General features: G+C 39.5%; 1 protein-coding gene across 1 annotated transcript in view; it reads right to left on the minus strand.

Moving 5' to 3' along the window:
- The window catches only part of pcxb (pyruvate carboxylase b), a 444629-nt gene that overhangs the window by 277767 nt on the left and 152919 nt on the right, over positions 1-13943 (minus strand). The window contains exon 11 of the mRNA XM_088347024.1: positions 10170-10332. Coding sequence (XP_088203150.1) covers positions 10170-10332 — 163 coding nt within the window. The remainder of the gene's footprint in view (positions 1-10169; positions 10333-13943) is intronic.

Consider the following 13943-nt stretch of genomic DNA (forward strand, 5'->3'; position numbering starts at 1 on the left):
GACTTTTCAAGGCTCTGCGGGAACCCTGCCAAATAATGATATCTATTTTTGCATGGCCCATAAGACATGTTCATATTTACACGTATTTCTTGCACAATCCATAATGTCCTGTTACGGTGTAGCATGCACATGTCCTCTTGGGTCTGACCTGTAGGGGGCGATGACACTTTACAGGACAATGTGATAGTAACTAATGCCAGTTACCGTTGATCACAAGGGAAGAGCAAATGCAATAGCAAAGGAAAGCCACCAGATAGCAGCGTCAAGTAATTTTAGGCCAGACTTGTTGAGAAACATGGTAACAATTTCAAGCATTTTCAAGAAGGTCACCAAAATGCAAGCACTTTTCAATCATTAAAAACACAACATGAATATTCAAGCATTTTCAAAGAATTCAGGCACCCGTACAAACCCTGCAGTTTTCAAGTGGACAAACTTACGTAACCTATTCTTCTCAAGTCAAGAATCAAACCCCCACCAGCCTCTAGTTTTAACAAGGGAATGGTTTGCCACTTGTCTGTTCAATGGCAAATCAGTGAATAATGTATTTTAACATTCGTTACCGGGCAGCACGGCGGCGCAGTGGTTAGCGCTTGTGCGGCACAGTTCATGTCATGGGAACCTGTCGTGGGTTCAAATCCAGCTCCAGACTTCCTGTGCGGAGTTTGTATGTTCTCCCCGTGCCTGCGTGGGTTTCCTCCGGGCACTCCGGTTTCCTCCCACGTTCCAAAAACATGCATTTCAGGTGAATTGGCCGGTCCAAATTGTCCCTAGGTGTGAATGAGCGAATGAGTTGTCTGTCCCTGTGTGCCCTGCGATTGGCTGGCAACCAGTTCAGGGTGTCCCCTGCCCACTGCCCGGAGATGGCTGGGATGGGCTCCAGCCCCCCCGCGACCCTAATGAGGATAAGCGGTACGGCTAAGGAGATGAGATGAGAACATTCGTTACCAACACTGCGTCCAATAATTAAATCCTTCAAGTTTTATAAATGAGTGAATCTCGTCTCTGTTTGCTCATTGGGTACATTTTAAGTCAGATACTTATCTAAGTTGTCTGTGCGGTCCCTTCTCAAGGTTTCTTCATTTTCCTCATGTTGAGGTTTTTGAGTTTTTCCTTGCCCTCGTGTTGGTTCCAGATCAGGGGATGGTGTAATAATAGTCTGAAATAAATGCTGTGCAATAACCTGTGCAGCCCTTTGAGACTCTTTGTGATTAAGGGCTATACAAATAAAAATGACTTGACTTGACTTAAGCTTCTCCTCTCACGCAAAGGTGGAGGGAATATCGCTATGGGTGACAGGAATGGTCTTCCCTCAGTGTCCAAAGAACGGTTCAAAGTTGTCTAACAGGGGTCGGGAACACACGGCTCAGTAGCCTCATGCGGCTCTTTAGTGCTGCCGAGTGGCTCCCAGGCAAAAAAGATGGGGGAGGGGAATATATCTTTCCTCTATTAGTGTTCATTTTACCTCTGAAAAGTGATAGGTCCCAGGGACTCGCATGCTCAAAAATCTATGGGTCCCAACAGAGATCTACAGGTCCCCAAAATTTAGTGTAATTGAGGTTGACATTGTAAATCGGCAACAATTATATAATATAAATCTATATATTCATTCAGTTTTAATCATCACAGTTTATTGGTAATACAAATCAGTTATCACTTCAAGATTTCTCAGTTGACAACAATATTGTACATTAAACAAAATAATATTGCTGAAATAATTATATAAATCTATACTTTCATTTAGTTTTAATCATCACAGTTAATTGGTAATACAAAGCAGTTATATCTTCAGATTTTTCAGTTCATATATTCTTTGTGGTTTGCTCTCCAGCCACAGTTGTAATGCCTTCTCAAGGTCCAATCCATTATAATCCTCCTCATAGCGTCACCAGGAATATAATTTAGTCCATTGTGGCAGAAAGGTCCTTTCCTTGCTCGGAGTATTCTTTTGTTTATTTTCTTTCGTCGAATCGTTAGCTTCAACACACGTGTTTTCCTTGCCTCCGCGATCCGAAGAATTTCTCCGCCGTTTTTTCGGGCAGGAATTATTGCCGTTGTTATCACTTTCTGGATTATGTTTCGACTTATTACCGACACTGAAGAAATTACCAATTTTTTGTTGATTTGTACCTAATACCAACTGTTTTTTCGGAGGCATACTTCTCTTTCACTCGACAACCACCACAACAATGACGTCATCTCGTTTACCGAGATCGGCGCGAGACCAAAACAACAATGGCGGATCTGCCTGACGAAAAGTTTGGAGTGCGGTAAATCTTTGTTAAAAAAAAAAAAAGTAATCGGGTAATAATGACAATTTGGTGTCCAAAACGTTGCATCCGACGCGGGGACGCGGGCAAACGAGAACACTGTTGACCCCTTGAGTACGCTTCCAATTTTTAAAGGTACTATAAAAGAAAGATAAGAAATTGTCAAAGGGGATCTGATGCTCCCGCATCCTTCATGACCTTGTCGCTGCCCTTTATTAATCTTTCATCCGAGCATCCCTCAAACTGCTCCATCCCGCCATCTTTGTCTTGATTGTGTTTGGCTCATTCATAATGGATGACGACTGGGGATGTTTTCACTGTGTCAACACGTTTCATAACTCAAGAGCATCGCAAAGTGGTGGGAGCAGTTGAGGGGGTTACATGAGCCTAGATAGCGGCATGAGAGGAGATAAAAAAATGTGTAGAAAACACGCATGAGTTTTTTATGCTCTTACCGTGTCTACGCTGAGAAGATGGAAAGGGAAGAGGGCAAAAAGAGTGGAAAGGTCGAAAGCTATATCACAGGGGCCGCGTCTATATTTCGGGGGACTCTTGTAGCGTAAACTCACCCGGTGACCGACATAACATTTAAGTGAGAATGTCAAAGGCCTTAAAGCATTATTGCCATGCACCAATGTAAGAGTGACATGTTGCTAACTGCCACACAACTCAAAATACTATAAAATAACACTTTGATGGGAATGAAGCTTCACACCCATACAGTGCCTAGTATTAAAATATAAAGTATATATATTTATATATAATATCCGCCCCCTGCTCTCTCAGCTAAGTCAACTGACTCCAGAATTTCCCTGATTACTTCTGAATGATCCAACGTTGACCTAAATGACTAACTGAGACCAATAGGTTTCACCCGTGTGTCATTGAGTCTCAGTTTTAATGCACCTGCTCTGTGATAGGCTCAAAGTCTGCGAATGGAGGTACTGGGAAAAAGACAGCTTTATAGAGAAAGAACGCACCAGGCATGTCCGAGATAATGTTGTGGAAAGGTTCATGGGGCACGAGAACATTTTGCAGCATTTACAAATCTACTCGAGTACTGTGCGAGAAATGATATCACAATGGAAAGAGCATAAAACCACTGCAAACATACCAGTCCCTGGCCGTCGCTCTACACCATCAGCCCAAACAAGGACAAAAACTAATCGCAGAAGCAACCAAGAGACCCATAATCACATTGGATGACATTCAGGCATACACAGCTGAGGCCGTACAATCTGTGCATGAGACAACTATTAGTCATGCTCTGCATTAATCTGCCCTTTATGAAAGAACAAAAAGCTTTTTCTGAAAGCCTTTTCTGAAATAATACGATACAAAGGCTCTTTCGACATTTGTAAGATAACACATGGGAGAGATAAATAACATGTAGAGAAAGATGTTTTCGTCAGATGAGACCAAAATGGAACTTTTGGGGCTGAATGCAAAGTGTTTGGCGAAAGAGTAGCACAGCACATCACCCTGAAAACACCAACCCCGCTGTCAAACATGGTGGGGGGAGCATCATGCTGTGGGGTTACTTTTCTTTAGCAGGGACTGGGAAGATCCTTAGTTGATGGGAAGATGTATGGAGCAAAATAGAGGGATTTTTGCAGAAAACAGGACAAGGACCCTAAACAGACTAAAATGGAACTTTTTGGGCTGAATGCAAAGTGTTTGGCGAAAGAGTAACACTGCAAATCACCCTGAAAACACCATCCCCACTGTTAAACATGGTGGGGGAGCATCATGCTGTGGGGTTTCTTTTCTTTAGCAGGGACTGGGAAGATCCTTAGTTGATGGGAAGATGTATGGAGCAAAATAGAGGGATTTTTGCAGAAAACAGGACAAGGACCCTAAACAGAATAAAATGGAACTTTTTGGGCTGAATGCAAAGTGTTTGGCGAAAGAGTAACACTGCAAATCACCCTGAAAACACCATCCCCACTGTTAAACATGGTGGGGGGAGCATCATGCTGTGGGGTTACTTTTCTTTAGCAGGGACTGGGAAGATCCTTAGTTGATGGGAAGATGTATGGAGCAAAATAGAGGGATTTTTGCAGAAAACAGGACAAGGACCCTAAACAGAATAAAATGGAACTTTTTGGGCTAAATGCAAAGTGTTTGGCGAAAGAGTAACACTGCAAATCACCCTGAAAACACCATCCCCACTGTTAAACATGGTGGGGGAGCATCATGCTGTGGGGTTTCTTTTCTTTAGCAGGGACTGGGAAGATCCTTAGTTGATGGGAAGATGTATGGAGCAAAATAGAGGGATTTTTGCAGAAAACAGGACAAGGACCCTAAACAGACTAAAATGGAACTTTTTGGGCTGAATGCAAAGTGTTTGGCGAAAGAGTAACACTGCAAATCACCCTGAAAACACCATCCCCACTGTTAAACATGGTCGGGGGAGCATCATGCTGTGGGGTTACTTTTCTTTAGCAGGGACTGGGAAGATCCTTAGAGTTGATGGGAAGATGTATGGAGCAAAATAGAGGGATTTTTGCAGAAAACAGGACAAGGACCCTAAACATAAAGCAAAATCTTCCATTGAATGGTTTAAAACTAACATTATAAAATTGTTAGAATGGCTGAGCCAAAGTCCAGACCTCAAACCTATGAAGCATTTGTGCAAAGAGCTGAAAAATGCTGTGCACAAACGATCACCATCAGACCTTGAGCAACTTGAGCTGTTTTGTAAGAAAGAATGGGCAAAAATTTCAGGTCCAAGATGGACAAAATTTATAGAGATACCAAAAAAAACAAGTGGCTGCAAAATGAGGTATTACAAAGTATTAACTCAAAGCGGGCCAATATTTGATTTTATCTGTTAGCACAATCTGAAATATTAAATAAATTTGGTTCCCTTTCTTGTTTGGGTCTTGCATGTTGTTGATTCCTAGAAAAATATTTGAAGTCTTACCTAAGAAGAAAGATTTCTTCTATCGGATGTCCTTGGCACGAGGCGATTTAAATCATATTTAGAAGACGGAATCGACAGGGCCATTTTAATCACTTGCTTGGACTTCTGACATTGACCATTGGTCACATTAAGTGTAATATTGCCTTACAGCAAGTATACTTCGGTAGAAAGAGGGCATCTTCCCAGTCAGCTTACCATTATCCCTGATAAAAAATATGCACTAGAGTTTTTATTGACTCTTACTCGCCCCTCATTACCACTGAATAGCTTTACAAGGCCCTTGAGATAAACTAAGAAGCGAAGGATGAGTGATAAAAAAACAAGATTGCGGCAAGGGAAAGGCATTTGTTGAAAAGACGCCGTTGGAAACGGCATATTTTCTGGCTTACCAGAAGTTCTGTCATTTAAGTGAGATGAATTAAGAGTCCGGCTTTTGTATAACTAGCATAAGTAATCGGATACGGTCTCGGTGACCTTGAGTCTTTACATAATTCAAATGAGGTGAGTGACGTCAGGAATTGGGATCGTCACGCTGGGTAAGTGGAAACTCAATCATATTGTTGGGTTACGAACGGTTGAGATCTTTAAATTTTTGACACATGTCTTATTCCAGGTGGTAAAAATAAAATAAAAATAAAAGTGGAATAAGAAAGATTGATGCGGTTGAGAAAATGGTTGGATCGCAATTTGTTCATCCACACTCTACCACGGAGGAGGACCTTTTCAAGCCCATCTTCCAAAATTAGGTTAAACTCAACTTTATTTATCTTTATAGAGCATATGTGTCACGGTTGCCAATTGGCCCCGCCCATTTGGCGCCAGCTGCGGCTCGTTGACTGATTGGCTTAACTCCTATTTAAGCTCAGAGCTCTCACTCACCCTTTGTCAGTTCGTCTAAGAACCTCTGCACCCGCAAGACGTGTGTTTTGACTCTGTTTGGTTTCATGCTTGTGTTTCCTGTCCGGTATCGTTCCCGTCTATTTTGTCCTTCTTGATAACGATCTCCAGTGTCTGGTATCGTTCTCGTCTATTTTGTCCTGTTTGATATCGATCTCCAGTGTCTAGTATCTTTCCCGTCCATTTTGTCCTGTTCGAAATCGATCACCAGTGTCTGGTATAGTTCCCGTCTATCTCGTCCTGCTTGTAATCAGACTCCAGTCTCCAGTGTCTGGGATCAATCCTGTCTGTCCCGTCCTGTCCGGTATCAACTCCAACTGTCTGGTATCTGCTCGTGTAACTGGTATCGATCTCATAGTCTGTGGCTTCCTGTCGTTCCAGCGATCGGCGAATCACTGGCGTTTGTGTTAAAGTGCATGACTGCCCCAATTCCCGTAAAATAAAGCATGTGTGAGAAACATTGCGCATCTGGGTCCTTCTCCTGTTCTGGTTCTGACAATATTATTTTATGAAATGTTTATATTTTTAAGTACAAAACAATACAGGTTACTGATAGGTTGGTCGTTTTGGTTGTAATATTTCTCAGAATTCACTGTGTGAATATAACTTTTTATATTCCTAAATACAAAAACAATCTTTCACACACACACACACACACATGAAGTAACGTTTCAATAATCAGTCTAATTGCATCTCTTGTACGTTTATCAATCTTATAATCTCTTATTTTGAAGTTGTGTTCATGTGTTTAATGTTTTCACTGAGGCGAAATAAACCACGCCCCCCTGGGGGCGGTCTCTTTTTCCTCTTGGAACCATCATGGGAGCCTCGTGTGAGTACTTGCTCCTACTATCACGGGTTAAATTTTAACATTATATGTATTTTATTTGTGTAAATATGGCCACGAAATAGTCCTAATAATGATTGACTTTAACAGTTACCTATACAAGCCTTAAACATACTTATATAATCCATAACCATACAAAATATAGCACTGAAGATCTCGTTCGTAATTAGGGCAGCTTCTGTAAAGCCCAGGGCTCGGACAACTTTCAAAGCCAAGCTTCCAATTTCTCCAGTACCATTAAAAGAAGAATTCTGGTGTGAAACGTGTATCCTGCAAAGCCACAAATATATCTGTGTTTTAAATATGTGATTTTTAATCTTGCGTGTGTATTCGTCAAGATGATTTATAGATCTTGAGTTAATTTCCAATATATTTGTTTGAGACAGAAATGATCATATGTAGCTTACATTTTCAGTTGCAGGAAGTTCTTCCCATTTCTGTTTACCACTGGGAAACTTAACATCGAGTTTTTGCATGGCCCATCATAAATATCGATAATTCATACGTAGTCCTTGCAGCCCTGTTTAGGTGTACCATGCACCTGTCCTGTGGGAGGCGATGATGCTTCATAGGGCAATGGCATACAAACTAATGCTAGCTGCAGTCATTCACCAGGGATAAAGAAAGGTAATGGCAAAGTGAAGCCAACAGAGAGCAGTGTCAGCATAATTTTAGAACTTGTTGAGAAGCATGGCAAGAGTTTCAAGGATTTCCAAGCACTCCACCCAGAATTCAAGAACATTTCAAACCGGGAAACACAACATTAAATTTCAAGCGTTTTCAAAGATTTCAAGCAACTGTATTAGTATATAATAGACATAAGACAAATTATTTTCTTCGGGGCTAATAAAACAAAAACGATTATTTCAATAGTAGATTTATCTGTTCGCGTTTTATCAATTAATCGAAAAAAACGAGTTAATTGCAATGCATGTATTTCGAAACTGATCATCTTTCCACATTATCATTCTTAAATATATAAAAACTGATTACACACAGAAGGGGGAGAGGTAATCATTATTTTCTAGAACGAGGCAAATCGTTTTTTTTTCCATGCTGAAATAATTTACCTGCAAAATAATATTTTTTAATGAGAGGCCAACACAGTCAATATTTTTTAATTAAATACTGAGCTGACCACTAATTGTTTTTTTAATAGGATAATGAACAAAATGCTACCTATGGTTCCGAAATCAACAAAATACCTGATTTCGTTTCAGTAAAGATAATTGGTTGAGCATCATTAAAAAATAATTAAAAAAATAGGTGAAGTCTAACAATTTTGAGAATTTTGGATACAAAATGTACATGAAAAATAGCTTATTAATTTAATCATAAATTAGTTGCTGCTATTAGTTTCTGATACATCCACAGTTTGTTTTGGCGATATTAGGGTGATACGAGTCTTCAAGAATTAGACCTAAGTTACGCTGGTTTCATTTCATTAACCTTTATGAAAATTACGATTTAAAATCATGTATGCGATTATAATTTCATCCATAAGGAAATATCGCTTCCTAGAGAATCAAAATATGTATACCAGATCAAATAATCACAACAGAAAATCAAAATCCAAAATAAAAGAAGAAACGGCAACGAATACACGGCACAGTGTTTCTGTTATAACGTCGATCTCACAATATACTGTATGTTTGAGAGTAGAGTGGCACCTCTACTTACGAATGTCTTTCAAAGAACCTAAAAGTGAAAATATTGCCTCTAGTTACAAAGCTGTTTCAGGATATGAAGTCAGAAATACAGTACAGTATGGCTGCTATGAGCTGCTCCCAAAAGTTCTCGAATATAAACACAAGGGCTGTCACTTAAAATCTGCCTGGTAACCCATGCGTTATCCCAGCATGCTGTTCGTGTAACGTTACAGTTTAGAGTTCAGAGACGACGAGGGAGAGGGGTTCCAACAAGATGGAGGGTAGGAGGATGCAGTCTAAATTGAAATTAAAGAAATTTCAGCAACTAAATCTCGGAATTCTTGGAAAGGAATCACCGGGAAAAAGTGGTGAGAAGTCGGGTTATGGCCCATTATGATGATGTCATTGGATCAGTTTTTCACGGAACAAGCTAAAGGTAAATGTATATATTTTTAAATTGTATTCTGTTTATGTTTATCGTGCGGTAATCTAATTTTAATCTGTATTAGTTTCATTTTATGATGTTCTTTTATGATGTTCAAAATATCACACTGTCCTTTTGCGGGGCTTGGAAGGGATTAGTGCATTTTCATCTCAAATGCATCTCTACTTACAAATTTCTTCAGGTTATGAAGTTACTCCCAGAATGAATTAAGTCCGTAAGTAGAGGTACCACCGTACGTTCTATTGTAGACTGGTATTCCTAAAATATAATGGACCTAACGTTATTGCTGGACAGTCGCTCCGATCACAGTTTTTCCCAAGCAATTCACATAGGTCTCTCTAGAGGTGAAAATGCCCCAAAAACGGACTCACCACTTCTGGTTTGGCTTACTCAGCAGTTAAAAAAACATTCCACTCTTTCAAGCCAGAACCTTCAATCGCAACACAATGTCTTGCAGACAGTTGGAAAAGGTTGACCTTGATGTGAAAACCCCCCCCCAAAAAGTAAACTCAGCACTTTTGGTTTTGCTAACTCAGCATTTTTTTCCAGAAAGACATTCTACTCTTACAGGCCACAATGACATTGAATATCAAAACCATCTTTTACAGGTAGTGAGGAAGGTTACCCACAGATACAAAAATGGCCCAAAAATGTGATTTGGTATTTTGGGTTTTGCTGACTCAGCGGCTTTCCCAGAAAGACATTCTACTCTCTCAGAAAAGAACAGGTTTTGCGTCTCAACGCTGGTCCTCTAATGGCGCACAGCCATTCCAGCTGTTTGTCTGTCTGTTTACCCAATAAATGGGACAGGAGTTTAAATATGACCACCGTCCTTCACAGACAGTCAGGTAGGTTACCCTAGATGTGAAAAATGCCCCAGAAAAGTGGTCATGTTTTCACACAAGAATATTCCAATGTCCCATAAATATCAACACCATTTCAGGATTTTAATCTCCATCTGGACTTACTGGTCTTACTATTTGGGTTTTCCATTCTCATGTGCCTATGACACTCCCAAAAGGAAATTGCCACCAAAAAATGATTTTGCATCTCAACGCGGATGATGCCCTATTGGTGCTGTAGTTTCTTGATGTCAAGGAAAATGTTTCGAGAGTTTTCATTTTTGGCTTCTTACCTCGATCCTGCCGGTGTCAGGCTGGAAACCCCTGGCTGGGTCCTCGGTGGTCACCCTGCACTGGATGGCGCAGCCGTTGACCCGGATCTTGTCTTGCCGGAGGCCGAGTTCTGGCAAACTGCGGCCTGAGCACACGTGCAACTGGGCGTGCACCAAATCCACACTGGAAAAACACAGACACAAAAAATGTTCTCATCTATGGCTGCAACAATGAATCGATATAAATCGTTACAATTGATCACTGAAAGCATTTGCATTGTATTTCTTCAGCGATTTTTTGCTATAAGCACGATTTAGCACGCTAACTCAATGCAAATTAGAGTGCATAGAATTGACGTTGAGGGGAAATGCTTGTAGTACCATCTTGATCCAGCAGAGGGGGATTCAAGAGAAACCTTTGAATTTAATTACATTGCGAGATTAGTCATGGCATTCCAGGGTAAACATGTAATAAAGAGAAAAATAAGATTGAAGAGAGTCAGGATAAATGGGCAAAAATAGTTACAAAGTAGTGCTTAGAAACTGGCCATACTGCAATGTAATAGTGCATCGTAATAGGGCTGCAACAACAAATCGATTAAACTAATTTAAATAGATTATTAAAAGCTTTGGCAACTAATTTCCTCGTCGACCCCGTTGTGTTGTGCAATTCATTGGCCACTTAGCAGGTTAAATCAATGCAAATATGTGCATAGCATTTGCATTGTGAAGTTGAGGATTGTAGTACCACTTTGGTCTGGCAGAAGGTACCTGAAGTCAGTTTCAATTTAAAAATAAGTATCTCACATTTTTTAATCTTTTTTTTTAATTGAACATTCCATCATTACAAACAAACGTGTCATGAAACAGTCAAACACTACTAAGCTAACAATTTTCAAGAAAACAGAATGTGCTCCAGTTATATCGAGAAAAATAAATCAGAAAATAGATCAATAAAATAAAGTAAAAATATAAATGATAATAATGACGTGTTAAACTCAATTCAAGGGACAGATTCTTAAGCATATTATTTGCACATAAAGAAAATATTTATTATATTCAAAGACAAAATTTGGAAAACTGGGTTTACATTTTGGCGGATCAAAAATTGTCTCCACATATAACAAAATTGATTGCTCTTTTTTAGTTATTTTTGTACGATAAATCCAAATATAATATCTTTGGGTAAGGTGGAAGGAAAAGAGTACCGACGCTTCCCTACTTACCATTTGACTTACGGAATACGGTAGATATGATCATTTTTGCGGGATGTCGAAAAATATTCGGACATTGCTGCAAGTTAGATTTTGTATTGTGAAGACCGTACTGTTTTTCTCCACCGCATGGCGCTGTGAGAGGTCACCCGGCATCCTCCCCGAAGAAGAAATCCGGCTTCTACCTTCTGGTAACGTGTACTGTATCGCTAGCACGCTAAGAACTTTGACGTTTTTATTGTTAGGGTCCATTCAATATGGTTGTCATGTCTTTTGAAATGAAAGTGGAATAAGAAAGATTGATGCGGTTGCGAAAACGGTCCGAACGCTTTTTTTTTCTGCCACTTTTTACCTCGGAGGAGGACCTCTTGAAGCTCATCTTCCAAAAGTAGATAAACTCAACTTTATTAATCTTTTTAGGGCATGTTATTTTTTTTTATATTTTTTAGTACAAAACAATACAGGTTACTTATACAAGCCTTAAGCATAAACCCTATATATACAAAATATAGCACTGAAGCTACTTACGTCTCAACTTACGAATGATCGTCCAGATCTTGTTCATAAGTAGGGCAGCGTCTGTATTTCACATTTGCAGCTGCATAACTCATATTTGTGTGTATGAACAAAAAGTTCATTGTTATGTAATTTGACAAAGACTTGGATGGTTTGTTTAATTTCATAGAATATTCTGTTGTTTTTGTGTACTATTTACCAAAACTCCAATATTTAAATAAAGAGGAGGAAATTAAAAGCTCCATTGTCATCCCAATCAACCAGTTACCGCAGCTCCGACTTTCAATTAAAAACACGGATTTTCCGCGGATGGCTGACTTTCTAAGCCGCCTCTCGTTGGAGCAAATGAAGCCACCGCGCGTGAAAGTAAATAAATCCCGAGTGAATGCGTCCTCGAATCAGAAAAACACATTTGATTAAAACACAAAAGGTGTCATTTGATCGCAACGGAGCGTCTCCTGAGAAAAGTCTGGGTACACTGGAAAAGCAAATCATTAATGACGCTCTATTCTTGTCTCATTAGAGAAGTGTTATGAGGATATCAGGTTGGAGGAGATTATTGGTGCATGCAGGAAAGGCCGACAATGCTTGAGATGAAAAACAGAAATGTGAGAAGAAGAAGAAAAAACTTAATCACAGCGTGGCCCTATTTACTGGTAAGTATCACATAAAGCGTATTTATTTAGTTTGATTATCTCTGATTCGGGAACAAAACATCTTGATTAACGTAAATACCGCACCTGATTATAAGCCGCACCCACCACATTTTAGAATAGAATAGAATAGAATAGAAAATACCTTTATTGTCATTGCTACAAATGGGCTAACATATTGTGACAACGAAATTGGGCATGACACTCCAGTTTTACACATTCATAGTGAGGTATGAGCAAGAAGATAAAGGAACAGAGAAGATAATGTTATAAGACAAGGGGGATAAGGCTATAGTTATAATTTACATGGTATTTACACAAGAAATGTCGGCATGTGGGATGTTACATACAGGGTTGTCGTGATAACGTTGGTATCGTAACGGTTGTGCAATATTGCATTTGGTGCAAAGTCATCATAGTGCAAAAATAGTCAGCATATGCATTGGTGCAAACATAGACATCATAGTGCAGAAACAGGAAATGGTCAGACATTGTGCAATTTGAGCATTAAACGTAGTGCAGTCGGCATGTGCAAGAACAAGACATGAGTAACATTATATTCGTATGAGGTAGTGTTGGCACGAGTTTTCAGTTTTTTTGTGAGGTGTCTGTTTGAGCAGTGAACAAACATAGTGCAGACAGCATGTACGTGAGTACCATTTTACATACGTGTGAGGTAGTTTTTTGCAACAGTTTTCAGTTTTTTGTGCGGTGTCTGTTTAGGGTGGTAATGGCTGTGGGGAAGAAACTGTTTTAAGAGGAAAACCGATTTTGTACTTACACAAGCCGCACCTGTATATAAGCCGCATGCGCCCACATTAAAAAAATGTAACACAAACACAAGATTAACCTAAACCCGACTTTAAGTAGTAATAGCAAAATAGCAGGGTGTTCAAATCCTTCTTTTCTTCACTGTATATGACAAAGACTGAGAATTGGGAAACTTTTTTTTAAAAAGTATGCGCTCCTGACTTAATCTACCTAGCATGACGTAGTATGTTTGCTGAGTATATTGTTTATTTTTAATTCATGATGATTTAATCAAGCTTTGATATGCAATCATGCATAACTATGTATTATAAATGACAGGATATTTATCTGACTTCCAACAGACTTGAGAACTTGTCATGTAGTAAAAGAGGATGGGGAATTTTTTAATCTGGAGCACGCTTGGTTGTGTCATTTTATATGAAAGATCATTTGCATATCCACACCTTTCAAGTAAAACGTTTGTTTTGAAACGCTAATGAGCACATTGTAAACGGAGATCAAATGTGATTTTTCGTGACGAACGTAAACACGGCGTGTTTTAAATGCGACGAAATCGCCCGGAAGGCCATGGAAATTTCACTCTTCTATATGAAGGAGCCGGCAGCGGCGTCTGTCCTTCAGTGGAGCTCTTTAGTCTTACA

This window comes from Urocampus carinirostris, chromosome 11 (assembly GCF_059441175.1).
Source record: "Urocampus carinirostris isolate Australia breed hairy pipefish chromosome 11, RoL_Ucar_1.0, whole genome shotgun sequence".
NCBI lineage: Eukaryota > Metazoa > Chordata > Actinopteri > Syngnathiformes > Syngnathidae > Urocampus > Urocampus carinirostris.